We start from the raw sequence: 27,088 nt of genomic DNA, 5'->3' as shown, positions 1-27,088 counted from the left end.
GAACTGGGTTGGAACTAAACGTAAGAGGGCGGAGCAATTGTGTAGGAATTTGGGCTCGAGAATTCAAAAAAAAAGGTGTTGCTAAACAGAAATTGAATTTAGCCCAACAAAATTGACCATAAAAAACTTGGTTAAAAGGAAAGATTAACAAAAATTAATTTTCGAGCTTCCAAATTATGACGAAATAAACGCCTTAGCTTGAATATAGATTAAATGATTTCAACACGACGAAATAAATTAATTGTAACACTACTCTAGACCACATTTTAAGAAAGTTTTGAGACGAGTTTCTAAATACTGATAAAACACTGATTATATACGACCTTATAAAACAGGAATAATACTTAAAAATAGGTAAAACAAACGAGAGATGTTTAAAAAGTGACGCTCTAGAAATATATTAAATTTTACTAATTATTTTAAATCCTCTAAAATTTAAAAAAAATCGAAAAATAAATTCTATCTGGAGAGGGGGGGTCAAAATTAGGTGTCAATAGAGGGTATATGTATAATTATATCAATAATCTGTGATAGATTTATAGATTGTGTAAGGTGGGAAAATGACCAAAATACCCCTAAAGTGACTATAATTTAGCTAATACCTCTCTTTTACACACTCAGTAGTTCGTGTGTGTAGAGAGGCTGTGAAGACTTATAGGCCCTAGGCAAACTCCTTCAAATAATCTTTTTCTTCTACAATTCTCTCAAATTCTCATTTTCACTCGCCACTTTTGAGGGATTTTATCTTTCACTCTCCACATTTGAGGGATTTTATCTTCATCTTTGTTGTCAAAGGTCAGTACCCTTTTCTCCTCACTCTCTTTTTCTCTTTTTGTGTTAGTGAATTAGGGTTTTTAAAAAAAATTGATTTGTTCTGTTGTGTTCTGTATGTTAACATGAAAAATCGAATTAGGGCAACAAATCTTGTATCATTTTGTGACTCATTTTTTGTCTTTTTTCTTGCTTTTATCTTGTGGGTTTTGGGTGATTCAAGCTCGTGTATGTGAATTTAGCTGATTTAGCTCAAATCTTGTAAAAGGGTTAGATCTCGAGTTTTTTTCTAGGTTGTAAAAAAAATTATTGCATAGCTACCAATATAAACTAATACTAATTTGTATTGCTTAGTCTGTGTTTAACAAACCTGTTGTTTTGTGGAAACACTTTTCTATGGAGAACGATAACTTGAGTATTAAAGAAAACTAATAATTCTAGCAACTAGACTCAAATCAATATGATCTAATTACTCTTGAGTGCAATTTCTGGTTCTTGGCATAGACTTGTCTTGGTTGAGAGATAAATCAAGAGGTCGCTACTGCATCAGACTGACTGTGTTAGTGTGTCGTTCCAGTACTCTTTGCTCTACATGTTTGTTTTTCCCAATAAATTAATCAATTGATCAATACCAGCTTAAGGCTATTTGATTCACTGAAATAGTAAAATCATGTCTATACTTTTCAAGTAAACAACTTAAATATTTGTGATATTTCTATCAAGGGCCATTATGGGTGAAAATGCAAAAGAGCGAAAGTCTTTGTGGGATGCTGAAGAAGAGAGTCCAAATAGTCCGAAATATGAGGAATGGGGACCTCCAAAAGCTGATAATTTATGGCAGTCCAAAAGTAGATCTGGTTGGTCATCTGGGGACAATGTTACAGGAACTGAAGATTTGAGGAAGGATAACTATCATGACAAGAGCATGTCTCCAGCTTTTGAAAGGCAAAGCAATAGCCACTCTCCAGATAATGGTCGGGCCCAATCTCGCAGGTCTGTTTACAATATTTGGTTTAATGATGCATCATACTCATCATTATCAAAAGATAATTGATTCCTTATTTGTAAAACCTATTAGCTCCAAAGTAAGGTTGTTACTTGGGTTTTCAGATGCATTTTGTATATCACAATTTGCAAGGAAAGAAGCTCTAGCTAGTGGAAAAACACTACTTTATCTTCTTTTATATTTCAGTTTTACTTGCTCCAAAGTTTATTTCATTTTCCATCATTTTTTTGGTTTTCTCTCTCTTTTTCCTGATCTCCCTTTCGATTTGAAGGGGAAGGGTACGAGGGAATAGGGCTAGAAAACATGGTTGATCACACCTCTACTAATATGTTGTGGTTTGTTTGTTTTTCATTTGATAGATACGTCGGCAGAGCCAGGGGCAGGAGCCGGGGAAGGGGAGAACGTAGGAGCAGGAGTCGTAGCAGGGGACGGGACAAGTTTAGGACCAGGAGCAGAAGCAGGAGCCGGGACAAGGGTAGTATGAGAGTTCAGAATAGGAGTCGTAGTCCTCATAATTCTAAACGTGATCCATATGCATCAGCTGATAGAAGAACTGGCCTTCATATGTATTCCAAGGTATGTAGAAATTTTGCAGTAGGGAATTGTAGGAGAGGCAGTCAATGCTGGTTCTTTCATCCAGATGCTGCCATTCATAGGGATGGAGGTAATTTAGAGGACAACTTGTCAGAAAGATTGGGTAGTCGACCTGAGCGTGGACATATCTCAAGGTATAATGATAGTGAAGGTCTTGGGTACCAATCAAGGGACAAGCTTCCTTATTTGCATAATTTGGAGGATGAACTGCATAGAAACCAGAGTAGAGGTAGAATTACTTGCAGGAATTTTGTGAAAGGCGACTGTCGCTGGGGTGCATCATGTAGATTTTCACATGATAGTCCCTCAGGTGATAACTATGAGAAGGGCACTCAGAGTGAATCATTTAATTATGTTCAAGGCAATCAAGCAACCAGAACCGGAAAATTACTTTGTGAGTACTTTGCAGCGGGAAAGTGCTATAAGGATAATTGCAAATTCTCTCATGATGCCACATCGAGAAATCATGAAATTAGGCCCTCAAATGACAACAGTGGCCATAGGTTTGATGGCACGAATATCTGGTTAGATGGTCCAAAGTGGGATAATGAAACAAGACCCTCGGAACTTGTAAAGGCTAGTGGGTGGGATGAAAGTGTTGTGAGAACGGATACTTCTATCATAGTTCTTACGGATGGGACCAATGAAAAACCTGACCATCATTTCGAAAATAAGAATAAAGCCTGGGAAATAGAACCACAATTTATCAATTCTGACACAGAGAGAGGTGTTTCTCCACACAGGGGTTCTGCTAGTCATCTTAATGCTTTGAACATTACAGAATCTTCTGTTACACAGAGCTTTGCTAATGCTCAAGGTCTTCATCTTATTTCCCAAGCTTCTGATCTAAATCTGGAGAGCGCTTCAACTCATGTCCTTGGACATAGTTCAAATCAAGGAGCTTCAGAGATCGTTCTATCTACCACAACCACTCAGCCTTATGGATCTGCTGAATCTTTTGTACAACCACATGGATTGACAAAAGAGAACATTGCAAGAACACTTGGCTCTAATGTAGTAAATGAATTTATGAATGACAGAGATGGTGTTCATCATGTCCATTTGCCTGGGCAGAGCTTCAGTGGAACAGGTTTTGGTATGAGCTCTGAACATTCTGCAGTTTTGAATGAAACACACCAAGAAGAGAATGTGTTCTTACCTGTCCCATCAACTGGCCATAATAAGATAGAAGCTCTTGGCACGCCAGAGATGCTGGATTCCAAAGTCCCACAATATCTTACTGTTAGTGGTGAGCAAGTACATCAAATGGAAACCTCTCCAGCATCTATGACAAAGAAAGTAGAGGAAGGACAACGAGAAACCCAACTACAAAGTGTCTTAAATCCTTGTGATTCTTCTGGAATGCTACCTTCAAATCCCATTTCTGCACTTGTTCATGCTCTATATGGTCAAATAATTCCTGAGATGAGGGTTCCAGATAACTATCATCCTCCAGATGGCTTAGAGCTGAATACATCTGGCAACATTAAGTTGCCCCCTGACAATTCATTCTATTTATATGGAGATAGTAATAAGGTTTCCATGGACCAGATGAATCAAACATCTACTGTTGATCCTGAACTTGGAAACAATGATCAAATTGATGAAGTAAAGAAGCAGAAGAATGAATTAGTTGATGTCGATGAAAAGGATAAATTAGCTCTCGAGGAGTCGAAGAATGTGGAAGAAAATGATCATCCAGGAGCTATGAATCTGCATGGAAAGGTTGAGGAGGGAAGCGGTAACAACAACGAAAAGGTGATGCGATTATTCAAAAATGCTCTGATAGAGTTTGTGAAGGAGATCCTAAAACCCATTTGGAAAGAAGGTAAAATGAGTAGAGAAGTTCATAAAACAATTGTTAAGAAGGTGGTTGATAAGGTAATTGGTTCAATTCAAGGAGAACAAGTCGCTAAGACGCAAGAGGATATAGAGGAATATTTGTCCCGTTCAAAGCCTAAAATTACCAAACTTGTACAGGTGAGTTGCCTAAAATTACCAAGCACAAATGAACAATTCTTGCTTTTGATCTAGCCCAGTTTTTTTAGATGTTAACTTCTACTTATTATTCTCTTGACAGGCATATGTGGAGTGGTTTATGAAGAATGAAGTTTGAGATGCCGTACTCCCCTCCTCTTCTGGAAAAATCAAATTCAGTAACTTTTTTATGATTTTATTAATAAGTACCTTGTTTGTCTGATACAATGTTCCAGTCTTTTCCTAGTTAGACATTTTACTTTTTAGTTCATTTTCTTTACCTTACTTAAAAAAAGAAAATTATCACCATCCAATGAAATTCTTCTCGTAATTTGATTGTTGATTCTGTGACCAGGGACTTTGATCCCTCTTTCAGTACTAAGCTTGAAGTAGCCATTAGCTCTGTGGGTTAATGTCAAAGGTACTGCAATGCGGAATGTGTGGTAGACACACATCACGGAGTTTGATTCTTATTGTAAACCAAGTCTCTTGTTTAGTTTTGTAAGCGAAATCTGATGTTTAAGACGTACTATCCAAAAAAAGAGTTACATTAATTAACCTTGACATGATAAAACTGTTCAAAAATTTTGTATCGGTATTAGCAGTCCTTTTTCTAACATGAGGCAAGTTTGTGCCGCAGTGTAGCAACATCAAAAATTCATGTTAATGACTATAATTTTTTAAAATAACCATAATTTTATTTCTTAACTCTTCCAAATAAATCTTTGTTCTCTATTGCATTTTCTTTACCATTTTTCTTAAAAACAATAAAATGATACACAATTGTGTTATTTCGAATTGATATATATATATATGTGTGTGTATATGTATATGGCCGTGATCTTGAAATTTCCAACATAACCTTGCAAATCTTTCTATTGAAGTTTTTGACACTTCTTCGAAAAATAACATATAGTTTCTAATTAAGAAGATAATGAAAGAGACATCATATTCTCTTTGCATAACTAAAGTAGAAACAATCTGTTTGCTATATATATAATGTTTTCTGATTTGGTAATGACGGGTAATTTTGACATACAAAGAACTAAAAAAAAAATGAAACGTACAAGGAGAATATCTGAATTTGTAAAATAAAGATACTATTTGCTAATATAGTAAAGACTCATAATTTTATCCATAGTTTCAGATAAACATTGTATATCTTCAAATCAATAAATATTGTATGAATGTGTTTCGCTCTAAGAAGGAAATTTATCACGCGCAATTCTTATTCCAACTTCTAATGGTTGTGCATGCTTCCCTAACTGTAGAAAACCAAAATGATTAAATTACAGAAAAATTGCTAAAAAATATTCAAATGTAAACCCTTTATCCCCTTTTAATACTTTTTTTGGTTGGTATTTTTTTTTTTTTTGAATTTTAATTACTTATTGACCTTTTCAATTCTCCAGATTATAGACATGGAGGTTAGCTAACGTAAGTTTAGTTAATGCAGTAATAATTTATGTAGGATTAATTATTTATTTATTTATTTATTTGTTGAGAAAGCCCTTATTTGAAACATTATTAAGAGCCTATATGAACATGTTTTATATTTATAGCCATCTAAATGACTATCATTTTTTTTCTTCTCGTTTACTACGTTTTCTTAATTCTATGAAATTTGTTTTAAGATTTTTTAAATTCTTTGTAGAATGTATGTATATATTACACACAAATGTTCTAGAAATAATGAAAGCTTGAAGTGCAAAATAAACCTTCAATATTTGATAGACAAAATGGTATTTTATATATATATGATTACTTTTTGATGTTTTATTAATTAAATGTTTTATAACTTTTTTTAATTAGCATAGGGATAAAATCACTAAACATTAAGAATGAAGAATCAAAATCAGATAGCACTTAAGAACCACACAAAATTAAACAATACAGACAAATTTATTACAAATTATTAGCACAATTTGATGAAAACAAGATAAAAAACTTGAAAAAAATATATTAAAATACAAAAAAAAATTGCAAAACAATAAAAAAATTCAAGATTAAACAATTAAAGTAATAAAAAGGAAAAAAACATAAAGATTCAATACGAAAGAAATAACTTTTAGTGTCTTTGCTACTTCCTAGATATTTTTCTTTTCTATTAACAACAAATGGTGATAAGAAATAGTCATTGACACAAGTCCCCAAAATTAAATTGATTTTTGATAAAGAAGAATTGATATATACATTTATTAAGGAAAATACAACTTTTTGGTCTTTCCTCTTCATTGTAACTGTTTTTCAAAGAATTTGAACCCTTGTATCTAGATGCATGAATTTAAATAAATTATTAGTTAATATTAAATTTATTATATATTAATATTTAATTTAGTTTAAGAATAAAATAAGGATAGAATGATAATTTAATTCTTAAGTTAGAAGCTTCCTACTTATAATAATATATATGATATATGATATATTGTAGAAATTTGTATATACCCATAGTAAGATCACACCTATGTAAACCAACCAACTCAAGAAAAAAATTAGTACTTTATTAAACCAAAAGGAAGGTAACCAACTAACTCAAGAAAAAAATTAGTACTTTATTAAACCAAAGGAAGGTAAAAATAACATCTTTTGTAATTTATTAAAATAAAAATTAATAGTGAAAAATATTAGAAAAAGTGAATTACAAGTTTTTTTTTGTTTTTGTTTTTAAATATTAGTTACAAGGATTACTAGAATATAATTATATTAAAATGAGGTATATCAAGTTATTAATTTTTTGAGTCAAATTCTATGGTTCTTACTCGTATCTTTATTTAATATTTATCAATTTATTACTTATAGTATTATGTTAATAATATATATAAAAATTGTCTCACTTAAAGGATGTTTTTTCAATGTTGAATTGATAAAATTTTACCTAAAATTAATAACTGAAAAAACAATATTAAGTACTAATAATTTCCATCTAAATAGTGTAAAAAATATTTTTTGAATAAACACGTATATAAAGTGTATTTATATATTAGGTCGCGAATTAAAATTACGTTTTAGGCCCCCAATTACATTGAACCGCCTCTGATAGGACTTGCCTAGTGTGATTACCCCTCCAATGTGGATTACGAGCTATTATATAGGAGCGAAATTTTATCCAATACGTACTTAAAAGATAGCGACTTGCGGATTTCCCTCGGTAAAATAAATAAATAAAAAAGGTCTCCTCCATAGGCATGCAAATTGCAATGAACATAATGTAAGAAAGCACTACTGTAGTGGGCAATACGCATGGTGTAAAGTAGTATTAGGTGGACCAGCTTATAAATCGTATGATCATCCAAACACGAGAAAAAGCAATTTGTTGGTAAATTTCATTTGAAAAAAATACTTTTTGACCTTTTGTTTCCACAGTGAAAAAAATCTTTGACCAGAAATACAAATTGAAGTGATTTTTTTAATTATTTTTTTTACTTTTTAAGAGTAATTTGAAGTGAAAGAAAAAAAAACACTTCTATTTTTCAAATTTTTGATAATCCTAGAGTTGAGATTCAGAATTTTATGGCTAAACATCTTTTTCGAAGTTTAATCCTGTAAGAAAATAAAAATTTCCTGGTTAAACGCATGTAGTTGAGCACGTAAACACATGATATATAAACTATTCATGTTAGACACTCACGTTTCAGATTTTTAAATAGTTTCTGTGCATATTCATAAAATCTCAATTAATTAACCACGTAAAATAATTGAATTGACAAAAAATACAAAATTTGGTGCTATGCACCATGCATTGAGTTTGAATGTCCACTTTCGAATAGTGACCTCTTCTAATACTTTTGTGGATATTTTATTTTTTAATTGTGATATAATATTTAGAATCCCCACAAATAAATTTTAGTCATATACTATTTCTATTGACTCTAAAACGTCATGAGCCAAAATAACTTGATTTTTTTTTTTGATGCACTATTTTGTATCAATGGATTAGTTCAACTCAAAATTTGAGATAATAGGGATGTATAAAAAAAGATATGATAATTTCGTCGATGAGACTTTTCGATATGAATTCAAATTTTATTGAACCCTAATAAAAATATCAAATATCGAACAAATTAAACCTCCTTCTTGTGGTAACCCTGTTATGCTAAATGGTGAATATTATCTTGCCTTAATGTCCATTATTTATAATAATAATAAGCTTTTGAAAAATGGTCCTAATTAAAAACACCTTTGTATTTTTCTTGAGTGCATGAATGCTCTTAGCAAGCTGTCTTTTTAATTTTTTTATTGTATTAGGTAAAATTATAATTTTATATATTTAATCTAGGCAAATACAATAATCTGAAGGTGGAAAATTAAAGAGAATTATCGTAGGATATAGCTTATTTTTCTTACTTTTAATATGAGAGTTAATTTTTTTTTTAATTTTTAAAGGATTCGTTTTTTAAAAAAAAAATTAATATTTTCTAGAATATTTAACGAACGTAATCAACGTGGTAGTTGTTGGTAGCTTAATAAAAAAGTGAACACAACTTTATGATTTTATGGATTTTGGGAATCATTAGTTAAGAAATTATGTAATTATGCTTTTAGATTCTTTACTATATACATATCATTTAAAAAGATGCACGCAAATGATAAATCAAAGTTTTTAGTCCTTTTCCTTGTGCTTTTTATTTTTTAAGGCTTAATATAATATCAGTTTTTTACTTTCTGTCTCGTTAGTAGGAATTTTTTGTCAATTAAGGGATTAGTTTAAGTTAAACTGAGAATTTTTAAATGTATTAAATATTTTATCTAGATATTTGAATGAAGTCGTATTCAATTTTTAATAGAATATTTCAATTGGACACTTTTGATTAATTTTTTTGTTTTGTTTTTGAAAGATAAAATTATATGCCGTTAATCTTTACTAATAAATAAGTTAAAACCTTACATGTCATTATCATGCCAAGAATTGATATTTGATATATAAAATACAAATTATACTAAATGCAGTTTATAAGTGTGAAATGAGATGTTCACAAATGATAGCTAGTTTAAGGATTTTTATCTTTCGCATAAATTCAAGTTTATTTAAATTTATAGCTAATAATTTGATTTCACCATTATGTTTATACATCGTAATTTTTCAACAAAGATATCAATTGATTCCTCATTGACAAGGAAGGCTCCACCACTTGTCCAAGTATTAATAAATTCTTTTCTAAGTAAAAACTTCCCAACCAAGAGATAAAATTCTTCAACTTAATTTATATTTCTAGTTATCTATTATCTTCGAAGCCGATTGATACGAGAGATAAAATAAATAATTTTGAGATAAAAAAATTGTTTAAAAATTAAAATTTTAATATAATATTTGATTACGTTTAACTTTAAAATTATTTATCTTATCATTTATACTATGTAATTAAATACTTAATAATTAATCAAGAAAAAACTTTGTTCCTAATAACAAAAACATTATCACTTATAAGAATAATATTAAATAAGCTTATGCCATGTCTATCTATATGTTTTTGTACTTATATCATCCAGCTTGCAATTGCAAATATTTTATACTTGCAAGGCACAATAATCTATTAATTTGGAATTGAGTGATAATATTAATTTCCATAGAACTGCCAAATAATTATTATATTTATGTGTTAAAAAGTTCGATTTTCACAAGACTATTTTATTTTTCCTACTCTTGTAAAGCTGTGTTCACAACTAGGTAAAGGTCATGTGAAGCTTCTAATTTTGTCTTCTTTTATATTGTGAGAATTGAAGAGTGAGTCACGCAATAAAAGTTTTTTTATAGCGATTTAATAAAAAATTTCTTATTGAAACAATTTATTAATAAAAACATATTTTCGATGGAATAGACATTTTTTTTCTTATCTGGTTGATTGCTATCAAAACATCTATTAAAATAATAGTTGAATCTTTTTCAAGTAGAGAATTGATTTGATAAGCAAGGAATCAATAATTTATTTTATAACTAATATATAAAAAAAAATATTGTCTCTTTTTATTTCCCTTTAATTCAAACTTGAGCCGTGGGGAAATAATTAGCTTCACTTATTATTGCCTGGACTTGAATTATTTTAATTATTAGCATATACTATTGGTTAAAGAAACACCTTTTCTGTAACTTTTTTTTTTTATACAAAAAGAATAAATCATTTTTAAAATAAAAAAAGCAAAAAGTTATAAAGATGTTGTCCCTATTTTATATGTATATCGGCATTAAATAAAATTAATGTCAGATTATCATTGTTTGGCTAAGATTTGTCTTGTGACTCCTATGATTAATTAAATGAAACTATAATTGTAATTCCTTAAAGTAGCTTCTCCTATTTATTGGTTTGGAGCATATGTCGATTCGTACTCAAAATCTGATAATATTTATTTATTAGGTAAAATAAAAATGATAAATATAAGTTTGAAAATATTGGTATGTCAATATTTTTTCGTTTTATTAAGGTTATTTATATTTCTATCCTAAATTTTTTAGGTTGTATATAGTCTTACAGCAAATAGAGGGACACATCATTATCTAAATGGTATTAGTTGAAATCAATTTAATTTTTATCTACAACCTAATGACTTGAATATATTTTTTTTAATACCAGATACATCGGAATATATATATTTTTGCTATTAAACACACTAAAATACGAAGGGAAGATAAAGAGAGATGCAAGCGAAATAGAAGAAAAGCGAGCCAAATCTCCAAATATATGCGAATCACATACATGTATTTGTTAGAGGTGAGCAAGAAAGAAAAATAGCAAAAACCAAGTAGGAAAAATGTGAGCTAGAGAATCAAATATATATGAATTTATTTAAATACTAAAACAAATTTAATTTAATTTTGATCCTACGAATCTAAACATATATAAAATCTATTTAAATACTAAAACAAATTTAATTTTGATCCTATGAATCTAAACATATATAAAATCAATATATATATATATATGCAAGTCCAAAATCTAATAATCATACATTTACAAGCTAATATCAATCTAAATAATTAACTCATAAATCAATTAATATTTCTATTTTCATCAATCTAATTCTGAAAGCAAAATATTCTATTGACTAGGTTAATATGCTGCCAAAATATATCTGAATTATTACGTAGCCATCAACATGAATTGTGGTGCATTATATTTTATTTTTAATCACATATGTTGAGTTTGAGCTTTAACTATAGAAAAATTCTATTGAAAGCGCACGATCTAAATTTAATCAAAATTTTAATGTGGACTCCGAACATCGAATCGAAAAACAAAAAGAAAGATGTGAACTACCCAAAATTCACAATTGGTTATACCCCCTATTTTGACGTGGGGGTGGGTGGGGGTAAATACTCACCCACTGGTCTGCAACTTCATAACGTCTATTTCTTCTTCTTCTTCTCTCACTCTATAAAGAAAAGAAAATGCCAGCAATGCTGCCACAGCCTTTTTAACCTCATCATAACACCACCGCACAACTCACCAACCCCAAGAACCAAATACCTGCATACTCTCATTCTATCCTACTTCTTACCTATTTAGTTTTCTTGTTAATAATTATCTATATATAGTAAAAAATAGCTTTCTGTTTATAAAGTTTCCGGAATTCACGTGCTTTTCTTATCCCCTTTTCCTCTTTTTCTTATAAAGATTTGATTTTATTTTTAATAACAGAGGATGTGAATGAGCCTAATTTTTGAAGTGTTTTAGAGAAAAAGAGGGTAAAGATTGAATCTTTATGAGGTTTAGTGAGATGGGTGTGTGGTGGTTTTGTGGATTGGTCATTTTGGGTTTGGTAATTGGAGGAAAAGGGTATCCAGAGAAGGATTTAGTGAAGGCATTGCCTGGACAACCTAAGGTTGGTTTTAGGCAATATGCAGGGTATGTAGATGTGGATGTGAAAGCTGGGAGGAGTTTGTTTTACTACTTTGTTGAAGCTGAGGTGAAACCTGATGAGAAACCTCTAACTCTTTGGCTCAATGGAGGTGTGTTCTTTTTTTTTTTAACTTTTTAACTTTTGTTGATTCATTCTAAAGAAATGTGACTAGGAATTTTCTGTGTACTTTCATGTAGTTTATTTGGTAGTACTATTTGCTTGGGGTTTGAGCTTTTGTTTTTTGTTTGTTTGTTGTGTGTTGCTTCTTTTTTTTTTTAAATGGCTTTATGTATTCTTTTGATGTTTGGACCAAGTGTCACAAGCTTACAAGAGATTGAATTTGATATAGTGAGTTGGAGCTTAAAACTGTATATGAATTGAACCAATCTAGCGCTTCAATAATTAGAGTGAACTTGTAATAGAGTGAAAGTTTACATCTTAAATGAGTGCTGCCATTAAACTAAACAATTACATACTCGGTGTAATTTCACAAGTGGGGTCTAGGAGGGTGATCTGTATGCAGCCTTACCCCTCCGATAGACCGTTGGCTTAACTGAAGCATATAGAAAATAATGGAGGAAAAGAACAGTAGCAGAGTCAAGAAAACTATAATGTCAAGAACAGTAAGCCTGATACTAAACTAGTGAAAATAAATTGCAGAAATGTACTTTTTTCTGTACTTCTCTTATGCTATGAATTTGGTAAATTATGTCAAGGCAAGAGTCAAGAACACTAAAATGTCTCATGTTTATGTTTCAGGGCCAGGTTGCTCATCAATTGGTGGAGGTGCTTTTACAGAGTTGGGACCATTCTTTCCCACAGGTGACGGTAGAGGTCTTCGAAGAAATTCAAAATCATGGAATAAAGGTATGCTAAGTAGGGTAGGGAGTAGCTGATTATAACATGTTTAGAACATTATCGAGTAATGAAAATGAACTTACCACTTCATGTCTTTGTCTACTGTAGCATCAAATCTCCTCTTTGTTGAATCTCCAGCTGGAGTAGGATGGTCGTACTCAAATACAAGTTCAGACTATACCACTGGTGATGCAAAGACCGGTAAAACAAATAAGCAAAGATGCTGTGATCAAGCATTAGCTATATTTGAATATCAGATTTAAGAGTTAATCCTACCTAATAGCTGCTGTTATTCCTTGTTTCTACTGGCAGCAATGGATATGCATATGTTCATGATGGAATGGGTGAAGAAATTCCCGGCGTTCAAATCAAGGGAACTATATCTCACAGGAGAGAGTTATGCAGGTCAGAGACATTTAAGATGTGCAATAATGTTATGAGAATGTTCAAAACAATTCAAGAAAAAATGCTTGAACAACGAATTTTTCCCAATAGAAAATTTGGGTGACTTAGTACTTTGAACTTCTTATTATCTTGACAAAAGTACTTCTCTTATTGATCTTTTTTTCAATTTTTGTTCTAAAAATTGGAAGAGAGAACCAAGAAATTGCCCCACACTCTCTTCTGTATAGTGGAGAGTCCTATAGACACATAACTTGTTTAGACCGTTTAAACTCAAACTTATCTTCTATTCTGATTTTGAACTATCAAAGTTATGAAGATTGCATAGTTTTGTAATTGCTGTTGAAGCTTGATGAGAACTGTAGGGAAACTATGGAAAACCGAAAACATGTTGCTTTTGGTACCATCTTATTATTATTTTCATGCTCGTCCTCCTTCAACTGGTCCCTCTGCCTAGTGGTTTATAAGGAGTGCTTTGACGCTTAGACTTCTCGGGAAAGGGGATTTAGTCCTAAGCTTGTTCATAGCAGGGTGCTGATCTACAGTTTGCCTGTCATGAAATGAAATTCGTGATTCTGTTCTGCTCTTTCTCTTCTTGCTGGTAATATCCCCCAGGCTGACAATGTTTTACCTTTTCTTGTTCAGGGCATTACATTCCACAGTTAGCTGCTGCTCTTTTAGACCACAATGAGCACTCAAAGGAATACAAGTTCAACATTAAAGGAGTTGCAGTAAGCGAACTTTTTACCCCCCTTATGCATACCTTAATTAATTTCTTTATCTTCATTCTTATCTGAAGCAATTTTTCTGTGTGTATGTTCGTTAAACATTTTCATTTTCTTTCTCAGATTGGGAATCCACTTCTGAGACTTGATCGTGATGTTCCCGCAACCTATGAATACTTTTGGTCTCATGGAATGATTTCTGATGAAGTAGGCCTAACAATTATGAATCAGTGTGACTTTGACGATTATACCTTTGGCAGTCCACACAATGTTTCACAAGCATGCAATAATGCCATATCTGAAGCAAATACCATTGTTGGTGAATATATAAATAACTATGATGTGATCCTTGATGTGTGCTATCCGTCTATAGTGGAACAAGAGCTGCGATTAAAGAAAATGGTATCTGGTTCCGTTCATTCACTCAACTTCTTTATAGCTGTGTTTCTACTGGAACTTATTAATAGTGCTTTTCCCTTTGCAGGCTACTAAAATTAGTGTAGGTGTTGATGTGTGCATGAGCTATGAAAGGCGTTTCTATTTTAACCTTCCGGAGGTTCAGAAAGCCCTTCATGCAAATAGGACGAACTTGCCTTATACCTGGTCGATGTGCAGCAAGTAAGTCTGTAAATTATCAAGTCCACAATATTGAACCATAAACAGACACACAATAACAGATTACATCTTTGATATTAACTATTTCACTAGCAATTTAGAGCCTTCGACTTCTAAACCTACTATGTCAAAGCCCATAGATTTAATGAACCATTATAAGGTATTTGTAGATTATAACTAATGGATTATGACTTCTATTGCAGTGTTCTCAAGTACAGCGACACAGATGGAAACATCAATATTCTTCCGTTGCTCAAAAGAATAATCGAAAAACATATTCCTGTTTGGATTTTCAGGTAAAGATTCCAAAATGGACAAAAATCCACAATCTTGCTCCGTTTTTCCTAGTACCAAAGTCAACGGTGCTTGATTCTGAATTATACTCGCTTGCAGCGGAGACCAAGATTCTGTTGTGCCATTGCTTGGATCCAGGACCCTTGTACGCGAGCTAGCTCATGACATGGGGTTCAAGATTACAGTCCCTTATGGAGCTTGGTTTCACAAAGGACAGGTAACACACTCTCCTCTGATATCAAACATTTCCTTCCAAGTTCCACCAACGGTTGATGAGAAGCTGTAAGTATAACCATTTGTTTGTCTTTTAAACAGGTAGGAGGATGGCAAACGGAGTATGGCAATCTGTTGACCTTTGCCACTGTTAGAGGTGCTGCACATATGGTACCATATGCACAACCCGCAAGAGCTTTGCATCTGTTTAGTTCATTTATACGTGGCCGGAGGCTCCCAAACAACACACGTCCCTCCATCGACGACTAGGAAAAAGCCTCTCCAATGAGCACTTTAAAGTTGGTTATAGGTATAGTTACTTGAGTGAGGATGAATATTAGGGACTTCCTATATAAACAGGAAGAAACAAAACCATTGCATTGATAATTGGCTTTGAAGTAGCTGAAGAAGATTTCCTAGATTGACAGTGTGATAGAGATAGGGGAACATATCTTTATCTTAAATTAAATTTCTTTGAATGAAATAAAGAAAGCAAGTTCATTCTCCAAACATCACTAAACTTGATAAATTTATCTATAAAGCATTACTATTCTTTCATCTCTCTCTATAAATCAAACATGCCGAAAACTTATGCCATTTCTTCAAATAATAATAATACAGTAATTCATCCTTTTGCGTTATTCTATTTAACTTTTTGATAGAAATAAATTAGACAACTTAATTATTTGGGAGTAACATATTTTGGTGTGTCAAATAAATGGACTTCACTTTATTCCACAAGTAATTCAATTTACAATAGCATTTATACATGGGTTGAAACCATATATGTTTAGCAAGAAAAAAAATGAACAATTCTTACTTCATTATTAAATAATCACTTATGTTACAATTTACAAACTTCATATGAACAATTGTTTTCATTTCTCATTTCATTAAAACATTTGCTTAGTTTTTATTTCTTTGTTGATATTTTATTGATAGACTATATATATTGAGTTACTGTGATAAAAAATTTCGAGACTCATAAGAAAACTTCAATTTCATATTTATTATAAATTTCATTGATATACTTATATTTGATATTTAATATAAGGTTTTTTGACTAGTTAATACTTAATCAAATCCTCTTCTTCCCCTCAAGAAATTTCATCTACTTCTACTTTTTTTAAATCCCTTCTCTAAAATAAAACTATTCATTTTTTATATATATTTCTTGCTCTGAATATAAATATTATATTATATTTGCATAAACAAGTTTTATTTATGCATTACGTATTAAATTATAAAAGGCAAACGCGTATAAGTTTTTATGTAATCTTATGATTAATTTCTATATACTTTGTATTTACATCAAATTTTATTAAATTAACAAATTGTGTGCAATAAAAATTTATTTATACGGCTATTAATTTAACCGCCAAAACGACCCAATCGAATTTTTGTCGATGCGTCACATAGTTTCCTCTCTCAGACAATATTCTCTACTGCTCCATCGCCGTCGCAAATTCTCGGCAACGACGCAGGCGAAACAGTCCAGAAACGAAGACCCAGAACCTCAATCAGCTCCAGTTACTCTCCTATACGACAATCTCCTGAAAATATGTCTACAGGAATGCAAGAACCTTCAGTCCCGCCGGGTGTTCGACGAAATGCCCCAGAGAGTTGCACGTGCTGTGAAAGCTTGCAAAACCATCCATTTGCAGAGCCTGAAGCTTGGGTTTGCTTCACAAGGACATTTGGGGAATTCCATTGTGGATTTATACGCCAAATGCGGGGACATGGTTTCGGCTGAGAAAGCATTTTTCTGGCTTGAGAACAAGGATGGTATGGCTTGGAATTCGATTATATTGATGTATTCGCGAAATGGGTTGTTGGAGAATGTTGTAGAAGCTTTTGGGTCGATGTGGAATTCTGGAGTGTGGCCGAATCAGTTTAGTTATGCTATTGTTTTGTCTGCTTGTGCTAGGCTAGTGGAGGTTGAGATTGGAAAACAAGTGCATTGTAGTGTGGTGAAAACAGGATTTGAATTTGATTCTTTCACTGAGGGTTCTCTTATTGATATGTATGCAAAATGTGGTTATTTGATTGATGCTCGGAGAATCTTTGATGGGGCGGTGGAGCCGGACAATGTTTCTTGGACAGCAATGATTTCTGCTTATATTCAAGTAGGTCTACCTCAAAAGGCAATGGAGGTTTTTGAGGAGATGCAGGAACGAGGGTGTGTGCCGGATCAAGTGGCATCCGTGACCATCATAAATGCATGTGTGGGACTAGGTAGGCTTGATGCTGCTCGTCAATTGTTTACTCAGATGACCTGTCCAAATGTTGTGGCGTGGAATGTGATGATTTCTGGTCATGCCAAGGGAGGGAAAGAGGTGGAAGCTATACAGTTTTTTCAAGACATGATCAAAGCTAGCATTCGACCCACTCGTTCTACCTTGGGAAGTGTTTTGAGTGCAACTGCAAGCGTTGCAAATTTATCCTTTGGCTTGCAGGTCCATGCTGTGGCAGTTAAACAGGGATTAGAATCCAACGTCTACGTTGGGAGTTCTTTGATTAATATGTATGCCAAATGTCAAAAGATGGAAGCTGCTAGCGAAATATTTAATAGCTTGGGAGAGAAAAATGAGGTGTTGTGGAATGCATTGCTTGCAGGTTATGCACAGAATGGCAGTGCTTGTAAAGTTGTGGAGTTGTTCAGGAGTATGAGACTTTCTACTTTTGAAACCGATGAGTATACTTACACTAGCATACTGAGTGCATGTGCTTGTTTGGAAGATGTGGAAATGGGGCGGCAACTGCACTCAATTATCATTAAGAATAAATTTGCATCTAATTTATTTGTTGGAAATGCATTAATAGACATGTATGCCAAATGTGGGGCTCTAGGTGATGCCAGGCAGCAGTTTGACAAAATGCTAACGAGAGACCATATTTCATGGAATGCAATAATAGTTGGCTATGTACAGGACGAAGAAGAAGAAGAAGCTTTTAACATGTTCCACAAAATGACATTGGAAAGGATTATTCCTGATGAGGCATGTTTGGCTAGTGTACTCAGTGCCTGTGCCAATATACACGATCTTAATAAAGGGAAACAAGTTCATTCCTTGCTGGTCAAATATGGTCTAGAAAGTGGCCTTTTTGCTGGAAGCTCCCTTGTTGACATGTATTGCAAGTGTGGTGACATTACTTCTGCCAGTGAGGTTTTCTTTTGCCTTCCTGATCGAAGTGTGGTGTCTACTAATGCTTTAATTTCTGGCTATGCTCAGAAAAACATTAATTATGCGGTGCATTTATTCCATAATATGCTTGTTGAAGGACTTAGGCCTTCGGAGGTGACATTTGCTAGCATTCTAGATGCATGTAGTGACCATGCTTACATGCTTGGTAGGCAATTGCACTCTTTCATTTTAAAGCTTGGATTTTCATACAATGATGAATTCTTGGCAATCTCTTTGATAGGCATGTATTATGACTCTGGAAAATTAGAAGACGCAAGCTTTCTCTTCTCAGAGTTTACCAAGCTAAATAGCCCAGTTCTGTGGACTGCTATGATATCCGGCAATATTCAAAATGACTGCTGTGAGGAAGCTTTGATAGGTTATCAGGAAATGCGCAAGTTTAATGTAATGCCAGATCAAGCAACTTTTGCTAGTGCCCTAAAAGCGTGTTCGACCTTGGCTTTTATGCAGGATGGCAGGAAAATTCACTGTCTCATTTTCCATACTGGTTTTGACATGGATGAACTGACCAGTAGCTCTCTAATAGATATGTATGCTAAATGCGGGGATGTTAAATGTTCAGTGCAAGTGTTTAGTGAAATGGTCAGCAAGAAAGACATTATCTCATGGAACTCTATGATAGTTGGCTTTGCAAAGAATGGTTTTGCGGAAGATGCACTGGAAGTCTTTGAAGAAATGAAGAGGGCATCTGTGAAGCCTGATGATATCACATTCCTTGGGGTTCTGACTGCTTGTAGCCATGCAGGAATGGTATCTGAAGGTCGTCAAATCTTCAAGGATATGACTAGCCTCTATGATGTTCGGCCACGTGCCGATCACTGTGCCTGTATGGTTGATCTGCTTGGTCGTTGGGGAAATCTCAAAGAGGCAGAGGAATTTATTGAAAGATTTGATTTTGAACTAGATGCTATGATATGGTCTGCTTACCTTGGTGCTTGCAAATTACACGGGGATGATACAAGGGGACAGAAGGCTGCTGAAAAGCTTATTGAGTTGGAACCCCAAAATTCTTCTTCATACATACTGCTATCTAATATATATGCTGCATCAGGCAATTGGGGTGGAGTTAACTTCTTAAGGAAAGAAATGAAAGAGAGAGGAGTGAGGAAGCCTCCTGGCTGCAGTTGGATTATAGTCGGGCAGAAAACAAATATGTTTGTCGCAGGGGATAAATTTCATCCTTGTGCGGGTGATATTCATGCACTTTTGAAAGATTTGACTGCATTAATGAAAGATGAAGGCTATTTTGCTGATATAGATCTTTAATGGATGGTAGCGTGAACTAAGCAAACCCCAGACCTGCCTGGGACAATACATCAGTCCGATAATGTGAAGAAATGAACCTCAACCCTAACTCAACCCCAACAACTAACTTATAAAGTGAGGCTTGCCTAAAATCATACACGGAGATAAATAATCCCGTCCCTCACTGATATGGGACTCTTAACATCCCACGCCCAAGACGGAATATTTGGAGCATGGACTATATAACATGGAACCCTAACATTGATCGATAAACCAAGAGATGAATGGGTTTGGCATATCATGTGAAGAAATGGACCTTAGGCCTAATTTGACTTCAAATATTATGGTAAGGTGAGTATTTTCCAGGACTGCATAGAAAGGAAATCTTCCAATCTCAGAGATGTGGGACTCTTAATTGATGAAGTTTGTTAAGAGTTGAGGCCACAGTAGTCATGTGCTTGTTTGTATGAGATTAGGCAATGATCATGTCCTTAATGACTTGCAAGTTTGTCACATTTCTTGTGTGGAGAACTGCTTGGAAAAATAGATTTTTATTGGCGTTTGGTTAATTTATTGGATCAACTCAGTCCTTTGCTTTATGTTTTGTTGTGAACTGGCATATGTAATATCTGCTGCTTTCTTAAAATAAGAAATTGGTGTGACAGAATTTCTGTTATAAAGATTTGTTTTTTTAATAGGAGAGCATGTGAATGAACCTAATTTGAAGTGTTTTAGAGAAAAAGAGGCTAGTTTGAATCTTTTTGAAGTTTAGTGAGATGGGCATGTGGTGGTTTTGTGGATTGGTCATTTTGGGTTTGGTAGTTGGAGGAAAGGCTATACAGAGGAGGATTTAGTGAAGGCATTGTCTGGACAACCTAAGGTTGGTTTTAGGCAATATGCAGGGTATATGGATGTAAATGTGAAAGCTGGGAAGAGTTTGTTTTACCACTTTGTTGAAGCTAAGGTGAAACCTGATGATAAAACTCTAACTCTTTGGCTCAATGGAGGTGCAATTTTTCCTTTTTTTAAAACTCTACTTGATCCTTTTTAAACAAATGTGACTAGGAATTTATCTGTACTTCCATGTACATTTTTGTTAGCACTATTTGCTTGGGGTTCAAACTTCTGTTTTTTGTTTGTTGTGTGTCATGTTTTTTTTAGGCTTATAGTATTCTTTTGATGTTTGGAGAAAAGGAAACAGCTTGGTTGCACCAAGTGTCACATGCTTATAAGCGATCAAATTTAATAGTGAGATGGAGCTTAAGACAGTAGTTGAATAGAACCAACCTAGAACTTCAAAAATAAGAGTAAAAGCTTACATCTTTAATGAGTAAGCCTGATACAACTAAACAATACCATACCAATGTAATCCTACACAAATGGGATCTGGGTAGGGTGATGTGTACACAACCTTACCCCTACCCCTTGTGAAGGTGGAGAGATTGTTTACGATATACCCTCGGCTATTGTGAAGCATATAGAAAATAATGGAGAAAAGAATATTAGCAGAGTCAAGAACACTAAAATGTCAAGAACAGTAAACCTAATTAAACTAGTTATAAATAAGTTGCAGAATTGCATTTTTCCCTGGATAAGATTTCTTAAATTAGAATGTGATGAATTTGGTGAATACTGGCAAAGCGGAATCAAGAACACTAAAATGTAACATGTTTGTGTTTCAGGACCAGGTTGCTCATCAATTGGTGGAGGTGATTTTACATAGTTGGGACCATTCTTTCCCACAGGTAACGGTCGAGGTCTTCGAAGAAACACAAAATCATGGAATAAAGGCATGCAATTAGGGTAGGGAAGAGCTGATTGTAACATGTTTAGAACAATATGAGTAAAGAGAATGAACTTACCACTCCATGTCTTTTGTCTACTGTAACATGAAATCTCCTCTTTGTTGAATCTCCTGCTGGAGTAGGCTTGTCATACTCTGATACAAGTTCAGACTACACCACTGGCGATGCAAAAACTGGTAAAACAAGGAAACTTAGATGCTGTGATCAAGCATTAACTGTATTTGAATATCAGATTTAAGAATTGTCCTACCTAAAAGCTGATGTTTTTCCTTTTTTGTTTTCTCTGGCAGCAATGGATATGCATATATTCATGATGGAATGGGTGAAGAAATTCCCAGCATTCAAATCAAGGGTAACTATATCACACAGGAGAGAGTTATGCAGGTCAGAGATTTTTAAGCTGTGCAGTTCTGTTATGAGAATGTTCAAAACAATTCAAGAAAATGCTTTAACAACAGATTTAGTCCTAGGACCGTGTAACGGATGGTAGCATGAGCAGAGCAAACCTCAGATCTGCCAGAGCCAATACCACACTCCGATAATGTGAAGAAATGGACCTCGACCGTAACTAAATCCCAATAATTAGCTAATGAAGTGAGGATTTCCCTGAAATCATATATTAGGAGACAAATATTCCCTGTAATTTCGTCTCACACTGATGTGGGGCTCTAACATCCCACACCAAATTGGAATATTGGAGCATGGACAATACAACTAGGAAGCCTAACATGAATTGATAAACCAAGAGTTGAATGAGTTTGGCTTGGATATCATGTGAGGAAATGGACCTTAGGCCTAATTCAACCTCAAAAATTAATGGTGAGGTGAGGGTTCTCCAAGACCACATAGAATGGAATAATCCCATCCACAGAGATGTGGGACTCTTAACAGATGAAGTTTGTTAAGGGTTGAGGCTACAACAGTCATGTGCTTATTTGTATGAGATTAGACAATGATGGTATCCTAATGATTTGCAAGTTTGTCACATTTCTCTTGTTTCTTGAGTGGAAAACAGCTTGGAAAATAGATTCTTATAGGCATGTGGTAAATGTATTGGCTTGACTTTGGAAAAATAGATTCTTATTTGGTATTTGTTAAATATGGTAAATGATTTGCAAGTTTGTCACATTTCTCCTGTATTCTTCAGCATCAAGGATATGCTGGCAACCTTCAAGAGAGAAATAGGGAGAAAGAGGAGGGAAACTACATACAATGACCCTAACAGATCTACTATTTCTAATTCATCTATGTCCATCTTTTTACAACAAAAATAGTAAGATATAATACAATTCCATTTAACTGTGTAAATGAAATTGGACCTATCTTCAAAGCTTCTACTATTTCTCTCATTCCATACAGACCACCAAATGCAATGTGGGATGATTTTCCACCATCTCTTCTGGCTCTTGCTTCCTCCTCTTCTGATCCAACAGCTTAGTAGGTCTGCAGTGTACTCAGGTATGGTCCATTTCGTTTCCGTGAGTGTAAGAAAAGAGCCCATAATAGTGTAGTGGATTTGCTATGTAAAAAAAGGTGACTGTTTGTTTCATTTGTTTCACCACAGAGTTAACATCTGGAATCTATAATCTTCCCCTTTTTCCTCAAAACCCAATGTGTCAGACATACCTTTCTTGCTATCAACCAAGTAAAACATGTAAATATAGTTGGTGCTATGTTTTTCCAAACATTGTTCCACAAAAATTGTTGTCTTCGTTTAGCTGTGTATTACCTGTTTCGTAGGCCCTCTTAACAGAGAAAATCCCGTCTTTATTGTGTTCCCATTTCATAGAATCTGGATTTGGGGTAGTGCCTGTGAAATCCTCGAGTCTAAGAAGCAAACTGGCCGCCAGTCTTCTAAAAGATAGATCCCATCCTTGATCAGTCCAACATTCTTTGACAGTTGCCTCAGTGTTGTTGCACGTGCTAAACAGGCCAGGAAAAGTGTTCTTAAGAGGTGTCTGGTTGTTCCAAGCATCTCCCCAGAACTTTTTTTTCTATCTCCCACTTATTACGATCATGTTTTCTTCTAGCTTTGGCCAAAGATCCCTGATTGTTCTCCATGCCCCACACTCATTGGGCATAGAGCTATTGTTGCTGCACTATTGGTTGCTCTCACCATATTTACTCGTGATGATCTCCTTCCATAAAGTGTGATCTTCTTCACAGTATGTCCACAACCATTTCATCAAGTGACTATTATTCTGTCTCCTTTTTGATGCCCAAGCCTCCCAAGTGCCTATTTTTCATTGCTACTTCCCATTTAATCAGATTTTATCCTTTATTCTCCTTGCAACCATGCCAAAGAAAATTCCTTCTGATTTTGTCCAGTTTCTTCACAACACTCCGAGGTATAGGAAAAAGAGACACTACATAAGTGGGAAGAGAATCTAAAACTGAATTGATGAGGGTGAGTCTCTGTTTCTAGTGATAGATATTGGGTCTTCCACCTTGTGAATTGGAGAAGTTCATAAACTCATCAACTCCCATTTTCTGATATGAACAAGGCTTTTGATAGAAGGCCTTTGTTGCATCATCCACACGGATCACTAAACTGAGTATTTCCCCATCAAATATGGCATGGAACTGCTAATGACTCTCTCTTACATTATATGCAATGTTTATAAGTAACTTGTTTGGTGTTTCCGTTTTCCTGTTTTAAGTCCTTGTAATTTATCTCATCTTGTATAGATGGTTGTTTTCATGGTTATATTAAGTTCTGCCATTTGACCGTCTTCCTAGGTTAAATTTCCCTCTAATTTTTGGCTTTGTGATTCATTATCCTTCGAAAGTACACACATAACCTTCTCAGCAGCAACAATAACATGCCCAGTAAAATCCCACAAGTTAGGTTTGGATTTCCCTCTAATTTTTGGCTTTGTGATTCGTTATCCTTCGAAAGTACACACATAACCTTCTCAGCAGCAACGATAACAACATGCCCAGTGAAATCCCACAAGTTAAGTTTGGGGAGGGTAGAATGTAGTCATGTACACAGACCTTACCCTCAGCAATTTGAGAAATTTCTTCCAAAGTAACAATAGGTGGACAATAAACTGGCATTAACTCTTAGCCCTTTCCCCCTTGCAGAAACATGCCAAAATAATCATCCTCACCTAAAAATATGAATAACACCTGGCAGTGTGTAAATTCTAAAAGAAACATAAGAAATGAAGTTATCGTCACTCACGCTTCCATCTTTGTGTGTTCCATATGGCCGGGAAGAGCCAGAAGAAAGTTTTGAAAAATGGAAATGGGAGGATAAACCATCATTTTAGCAGAGCTTTAACTAGTTTCAGAAGTAAAAATTTACTGTCGTACTTCAAGGTCGTAACAAAAAATTGTGTATTTTCAGATGTCAAAGGGTTGGTTATGCTGGACAAATGATTGATTGGATCAAGCCAACCAGTGTTAAGGCTTGGCGATGGAATGATCATTAAGCCTCTCACTTCCCTACTCAAAAAGGGTATTTTTGAGTGGTCAGATGTAGCAACTATTATTGCCTTTTGAGACCTTAAAGGATGCCACTCATGGTGTAGGTAGATGCCATGGTACCGGGGCTATCCGTTTGCAGGATTAGTGAGCACAAAGCACACTATAAATTATATGATTCGATAGTCAAAGATAGTATAGTTTAAGACCATCTTGATCCATAGGGATTGGTTTTAGTAATATATTATTATGATCTTGCTCATTGTTATGATATCCAGGAAATCAAACTTGAATTTGTTGGTATGGTTAAAACCACGAGTTTAAGCAGGAACGTAAGATTAAGTACAAGTGTTAAATTTTTCTGGGAGACTCGCGAATCGCGATATATGTATATGATCTCAAAATATAGTTTCATGCGAAAACTCCCTACAAAAAGTTTACTCCACGGAGAAGAATAATCTCTCAAAGAGAAAAGAATGTTAAGAAGACACTACAACAACACTCAATCCTATTTACCTTTTGTTTTGGATTAGAGTAGTGTACTCTTCTTAAGTTCGTGCTTGAATTTACTTATTTTAGATATTTTAACGACTTTTTTTCTCAAAAAGTAACTGCACCCATTACAATATTTCATTATGCTATAAGTTACTACATGTAAGGGTGGATATAGAATATGAAAAGTCGAACCGAATAAATATGGTTTTTTGGTGTAAGGGTCTCAGTACTTTGATACACAAAAGAATAGAACTTTTATTAAATTAAAAAATAAATATATATGTATCTATTTATTTATGGGCATTTCCTTAACTAAAATTAAAAAGTCAACTAATAATTAAATTATTCATGACAAATCAAAGTAGCAACAAATTTATAATTCAATAGTTAACTTCAAATATTAATTTTTAGTAGGAATCCAAACCTATTTTTATCAATGTATGTCATGTAAAGGAACTCGTCTTTGTCCTTGTTTTTCTCAAAAAGTATTTGGAGGCATAATATTTTAACAAAGATAAATATAGTCTTTCGATTTGGTAAACAGTGCACACTTTTCTTAAACCGAAGAATTGAATTAAAATTTGATGAAATTAAATCGTAAAATCGAAATCTGCCCCTTACCTACTTGTAATGTCAAAAGTTAAAATAAAAACCAAATGAACATTCCTTGTGATGAGAACTTAGTTTGATTGATTCTTTAAAGCCACAACTTATTTGAGAGCCATCAATCAAAACTTGTGGCAATTGTTGGTTGATGGATGACATATGTATGATAAATTTAGAAGCAATCTTAAAAGTCCTAGAGTTAAAATCTAACTTCAAAATAAAGCTACCAATTTGCATCAATATAAAACATCAAGTTGTAAGATTATGTCCAGTTTATAAAGCTCTTATTATGATCCTTTTATTTCCTAAAAATTAAATGCTAAAATGTGTTGGTGTTTTCTTGTTTCTTACATTTCCAAGAATTAAAGCAAAAGATTCTTTTTTCTCTTTTGATTTTGACCCAAAATATTTTGTTACATTGTTATAGGAAAATCCATTTTAAAGGCATAAATATCATCCTTACAAAATGAAATTATAATTTTAAAGGCAAGGGAAGAAAGGAACACACACACACACACATATATATACACACACACACTAGCAAATACGGACCTAATGTTTATTTCTTTATTCGTCTCAATTTATATAAATGATTCATAATATTTTTAACGTAGCCTTTAAATAGTATATGTTAGTATTCTTTTCCAAATTCATGACATATGAAATTTCGAAAGTTAAATCACATTTTAATATGTTTTTTAAATATTTCAAATTATTAATTATTGTGATTTATAGAACACCTAGCGTAATTTAATGTAATTTTCAAATAATCTATATTACTCACTCAATTGTCCAGTGCATATGAAAAATTGAGAGTTGATAAAAAAATTTAGTACTATTTTTGCTATATTTTAGTACAATTTATGCAATTCAAATAATATATGTTACTCAATTTTACATATGCAATACATGTGAAATTTTGATAATTAATCAATTTTTTGAAGAAGGGCAAATCGATATTACAAAATTTCGAAAATTAATCAATTTTTTGAAGAAGGGCAAATCGATCAATTG

General features: G+C 33.5%; 3 protein-coding genes and 1 long non-coding RNA gene across 9 annotated transcripts; 3 read left to right on the top strand and 1 right to left on the bottom strand.

Annotated features, from left to right (window-relative positions):
* The first annotated feature begins 617 nt into the window (after positions 1-617).
* On the top strand, positions 618-4,684 carry LOC101262713 (zinc finger CCCH domain-containing protein 55). The gene is made up of 4 exons (XM_004237687.4): positions 618-795; positions 1,495-1,764; positions 2,137-4,351; positions 4,452-4,684. Exons 2-4 carry the CDS (start codon positions 1,502-1,504, stop codon positions 4,485-4,487), a joined length of 2,514 nt encoding a protein of 837 aa, XP_004237735.1. The 5' UTR covers positions 618-795; positions 1,495-1,501; the 3' UTR covers positions 4,488-4,684.
* Positions 4,685-11,642: 6,958 nt separating this feature from the next.
* LOC101262410 (serine carboxypeptidase-like 42) lies at positions 11,643-15,798 on the top strand. The gene is made up of 10 exons (XM_004237686.5): positions 11,643-12,290; positions 12,941-13,048; positions 13,148-13,240; positions 13,352-13,444; positions 14,087-14,172; positions 14,290-14,568; positions 14,651-14,784; positions 14,985-15,077; positions 15,175-15,292; positions 15,391-15,798. Exons 1-10 carry the CDS (start codon positions 12,044-12,046, stop codon positions 15,556-15,558), a joined length of 1,419 nt encoding a protein of 472 aa, XP_004237734.1. The 5' UTR covers positions 11,643-12,043; the 3' UTR covers positions 15,559-15,798.
* Positions 15,799-16,481: 683 nt separating this feature from the next.
* On the top strand, positions 16,482-25,340 carry LOC112940021 (pentatricopeptide repeat-containing protein At3g09040, mitochondrial). 6 transcript variants are annotated; one of them, XM_069297272.1, is made up of 7 exons: positions 16,482-20,090; positions 21,422-21,542; positions 21,667-21,720; positions 21,835-21,928; positions 22,692-22,817; positions 22,904-23,002; positions 24,897-25,340. In XM_069297272.1, exon 1 carries the CDS (start codon positions 16,695-16,697, stop codon positions 19,758-19,760), a length of 3,066 nt encoding a protein of 1,021 aa, XP_069153373.1. In that variant the 5' UTR covers positions 16,482-16,694; the 3' UTR covers positions 19,761-20,090; positions 21,422-21,542; positions 21,667-21,720; positions 21,835-21,928; positions 22,692-22,817; positions 22,904-23,002; positions 24,897-25,340. The 6 variants fall into 6 exon arrangements, with proteins under 6 accessions (XP_069153373.1, XP_025886560.1, XP_069153374.1 ...); XM_026030775.2 differs by lacking the exons at positions 22,692-22,817; positions 22,904-23,002 and having other exon boundaries at positions 16,482-18,639; positions 18,715-20,090; positions 21,422-21,720; XM_069297273.1 differs by lacking the exons at positions 22,692-22,817; positions 22,904-23,002 and having other exon boundaries at positions 16,482-20,085.
* Positions 21,320-21,935, bottom strand: LOC138348328 (uncharacterized). Its single transcript, XR_011220836.1, has 2 exons — positions 21,795-21,935; positions 21,320-21,717 (listed from the first exon to the last, which is right to left on the bottom strand). It is a non-coding gene; the product is annotated as an uncharacterized lncRNA (long non-coding RNA).
* Positions 25,341-27,088: the final 1,748 nt, after the last annotated feature.

The sequence above is a fragment of the Solanum lycopersicum genome, chromosome 4 (assembly GCF_036512215.1).
Source record: "Solanum lycopersicum chromosome 4, SLM_r2.1".
NCBI lineage: Eukaryota > Viridiplantae > Streptophyta > Magnoliopsida > Solanales > Solanaceae > Solanum > Solanum lycopersicum.
This window is presented reverse-complemented; position numbering and strand designations above follow the sequence as displayed.

What these genes read in the sequence shown, in the direction of transcription:
- LOC112940021 (XM_069297273.1), top strand. Translation starts at nt 16,695, where the DNA reads ATGCGTCACATAGTTTCCTCTCTCAGACAATATTCTCTACTGCTCCAT.
- LOC101262713 (XM_004237687.4), top strand. Translation starts at nt 1,502, where the DNA reads ATGGGTGAAAATGCAAAAGAGCGAAAGTCTTTGTGGGATGCTGAAGAA. An exon ending in GGTCGGGCCCAATCTCGCAG is followed by an intron (nt 1,765 to 2,136) that starts GTCTGTTTACAA and finishes TTCATTTGATAG; the next exon opens with ATACGTCGGCAGAGCCAGGG. An exon ending in AAATTACCAAACTTGTACAG is followed by an intron (nt 4,352 to 4,451) that starts GTGAGTTGCCTA and finishes TTCTCTTGACAG; the next exon opens with GCATATGTGGAGTGGTTTAT.
- LOC101262410 (XM_004237686.5), top strand. Translation starts at nt 12,044, where the DNA reads ATGAGGTTTAGTGAGATGGGTGTGTGGTGGTTTTGTGGATTGGTCATT. An exon ending in AGCTGCGATTAAAGAAAATG is followed by an intron (nt 14,569 to 14,650) that starts GTATCTGGTTCC and finishes TTCCCTTTGCAG; the next exon opens with GCTACTAAAATTAGTGTAGG. An exon ending in ACCTGGTCGATGTGCAGCAA is followed by an intron (nt 14,785 to 14,984) that starts GTAAGTCTGTAA and finishes CTTCTATTGCAG; the next exon opens with TGTTCTCAAGTACAGCGACA.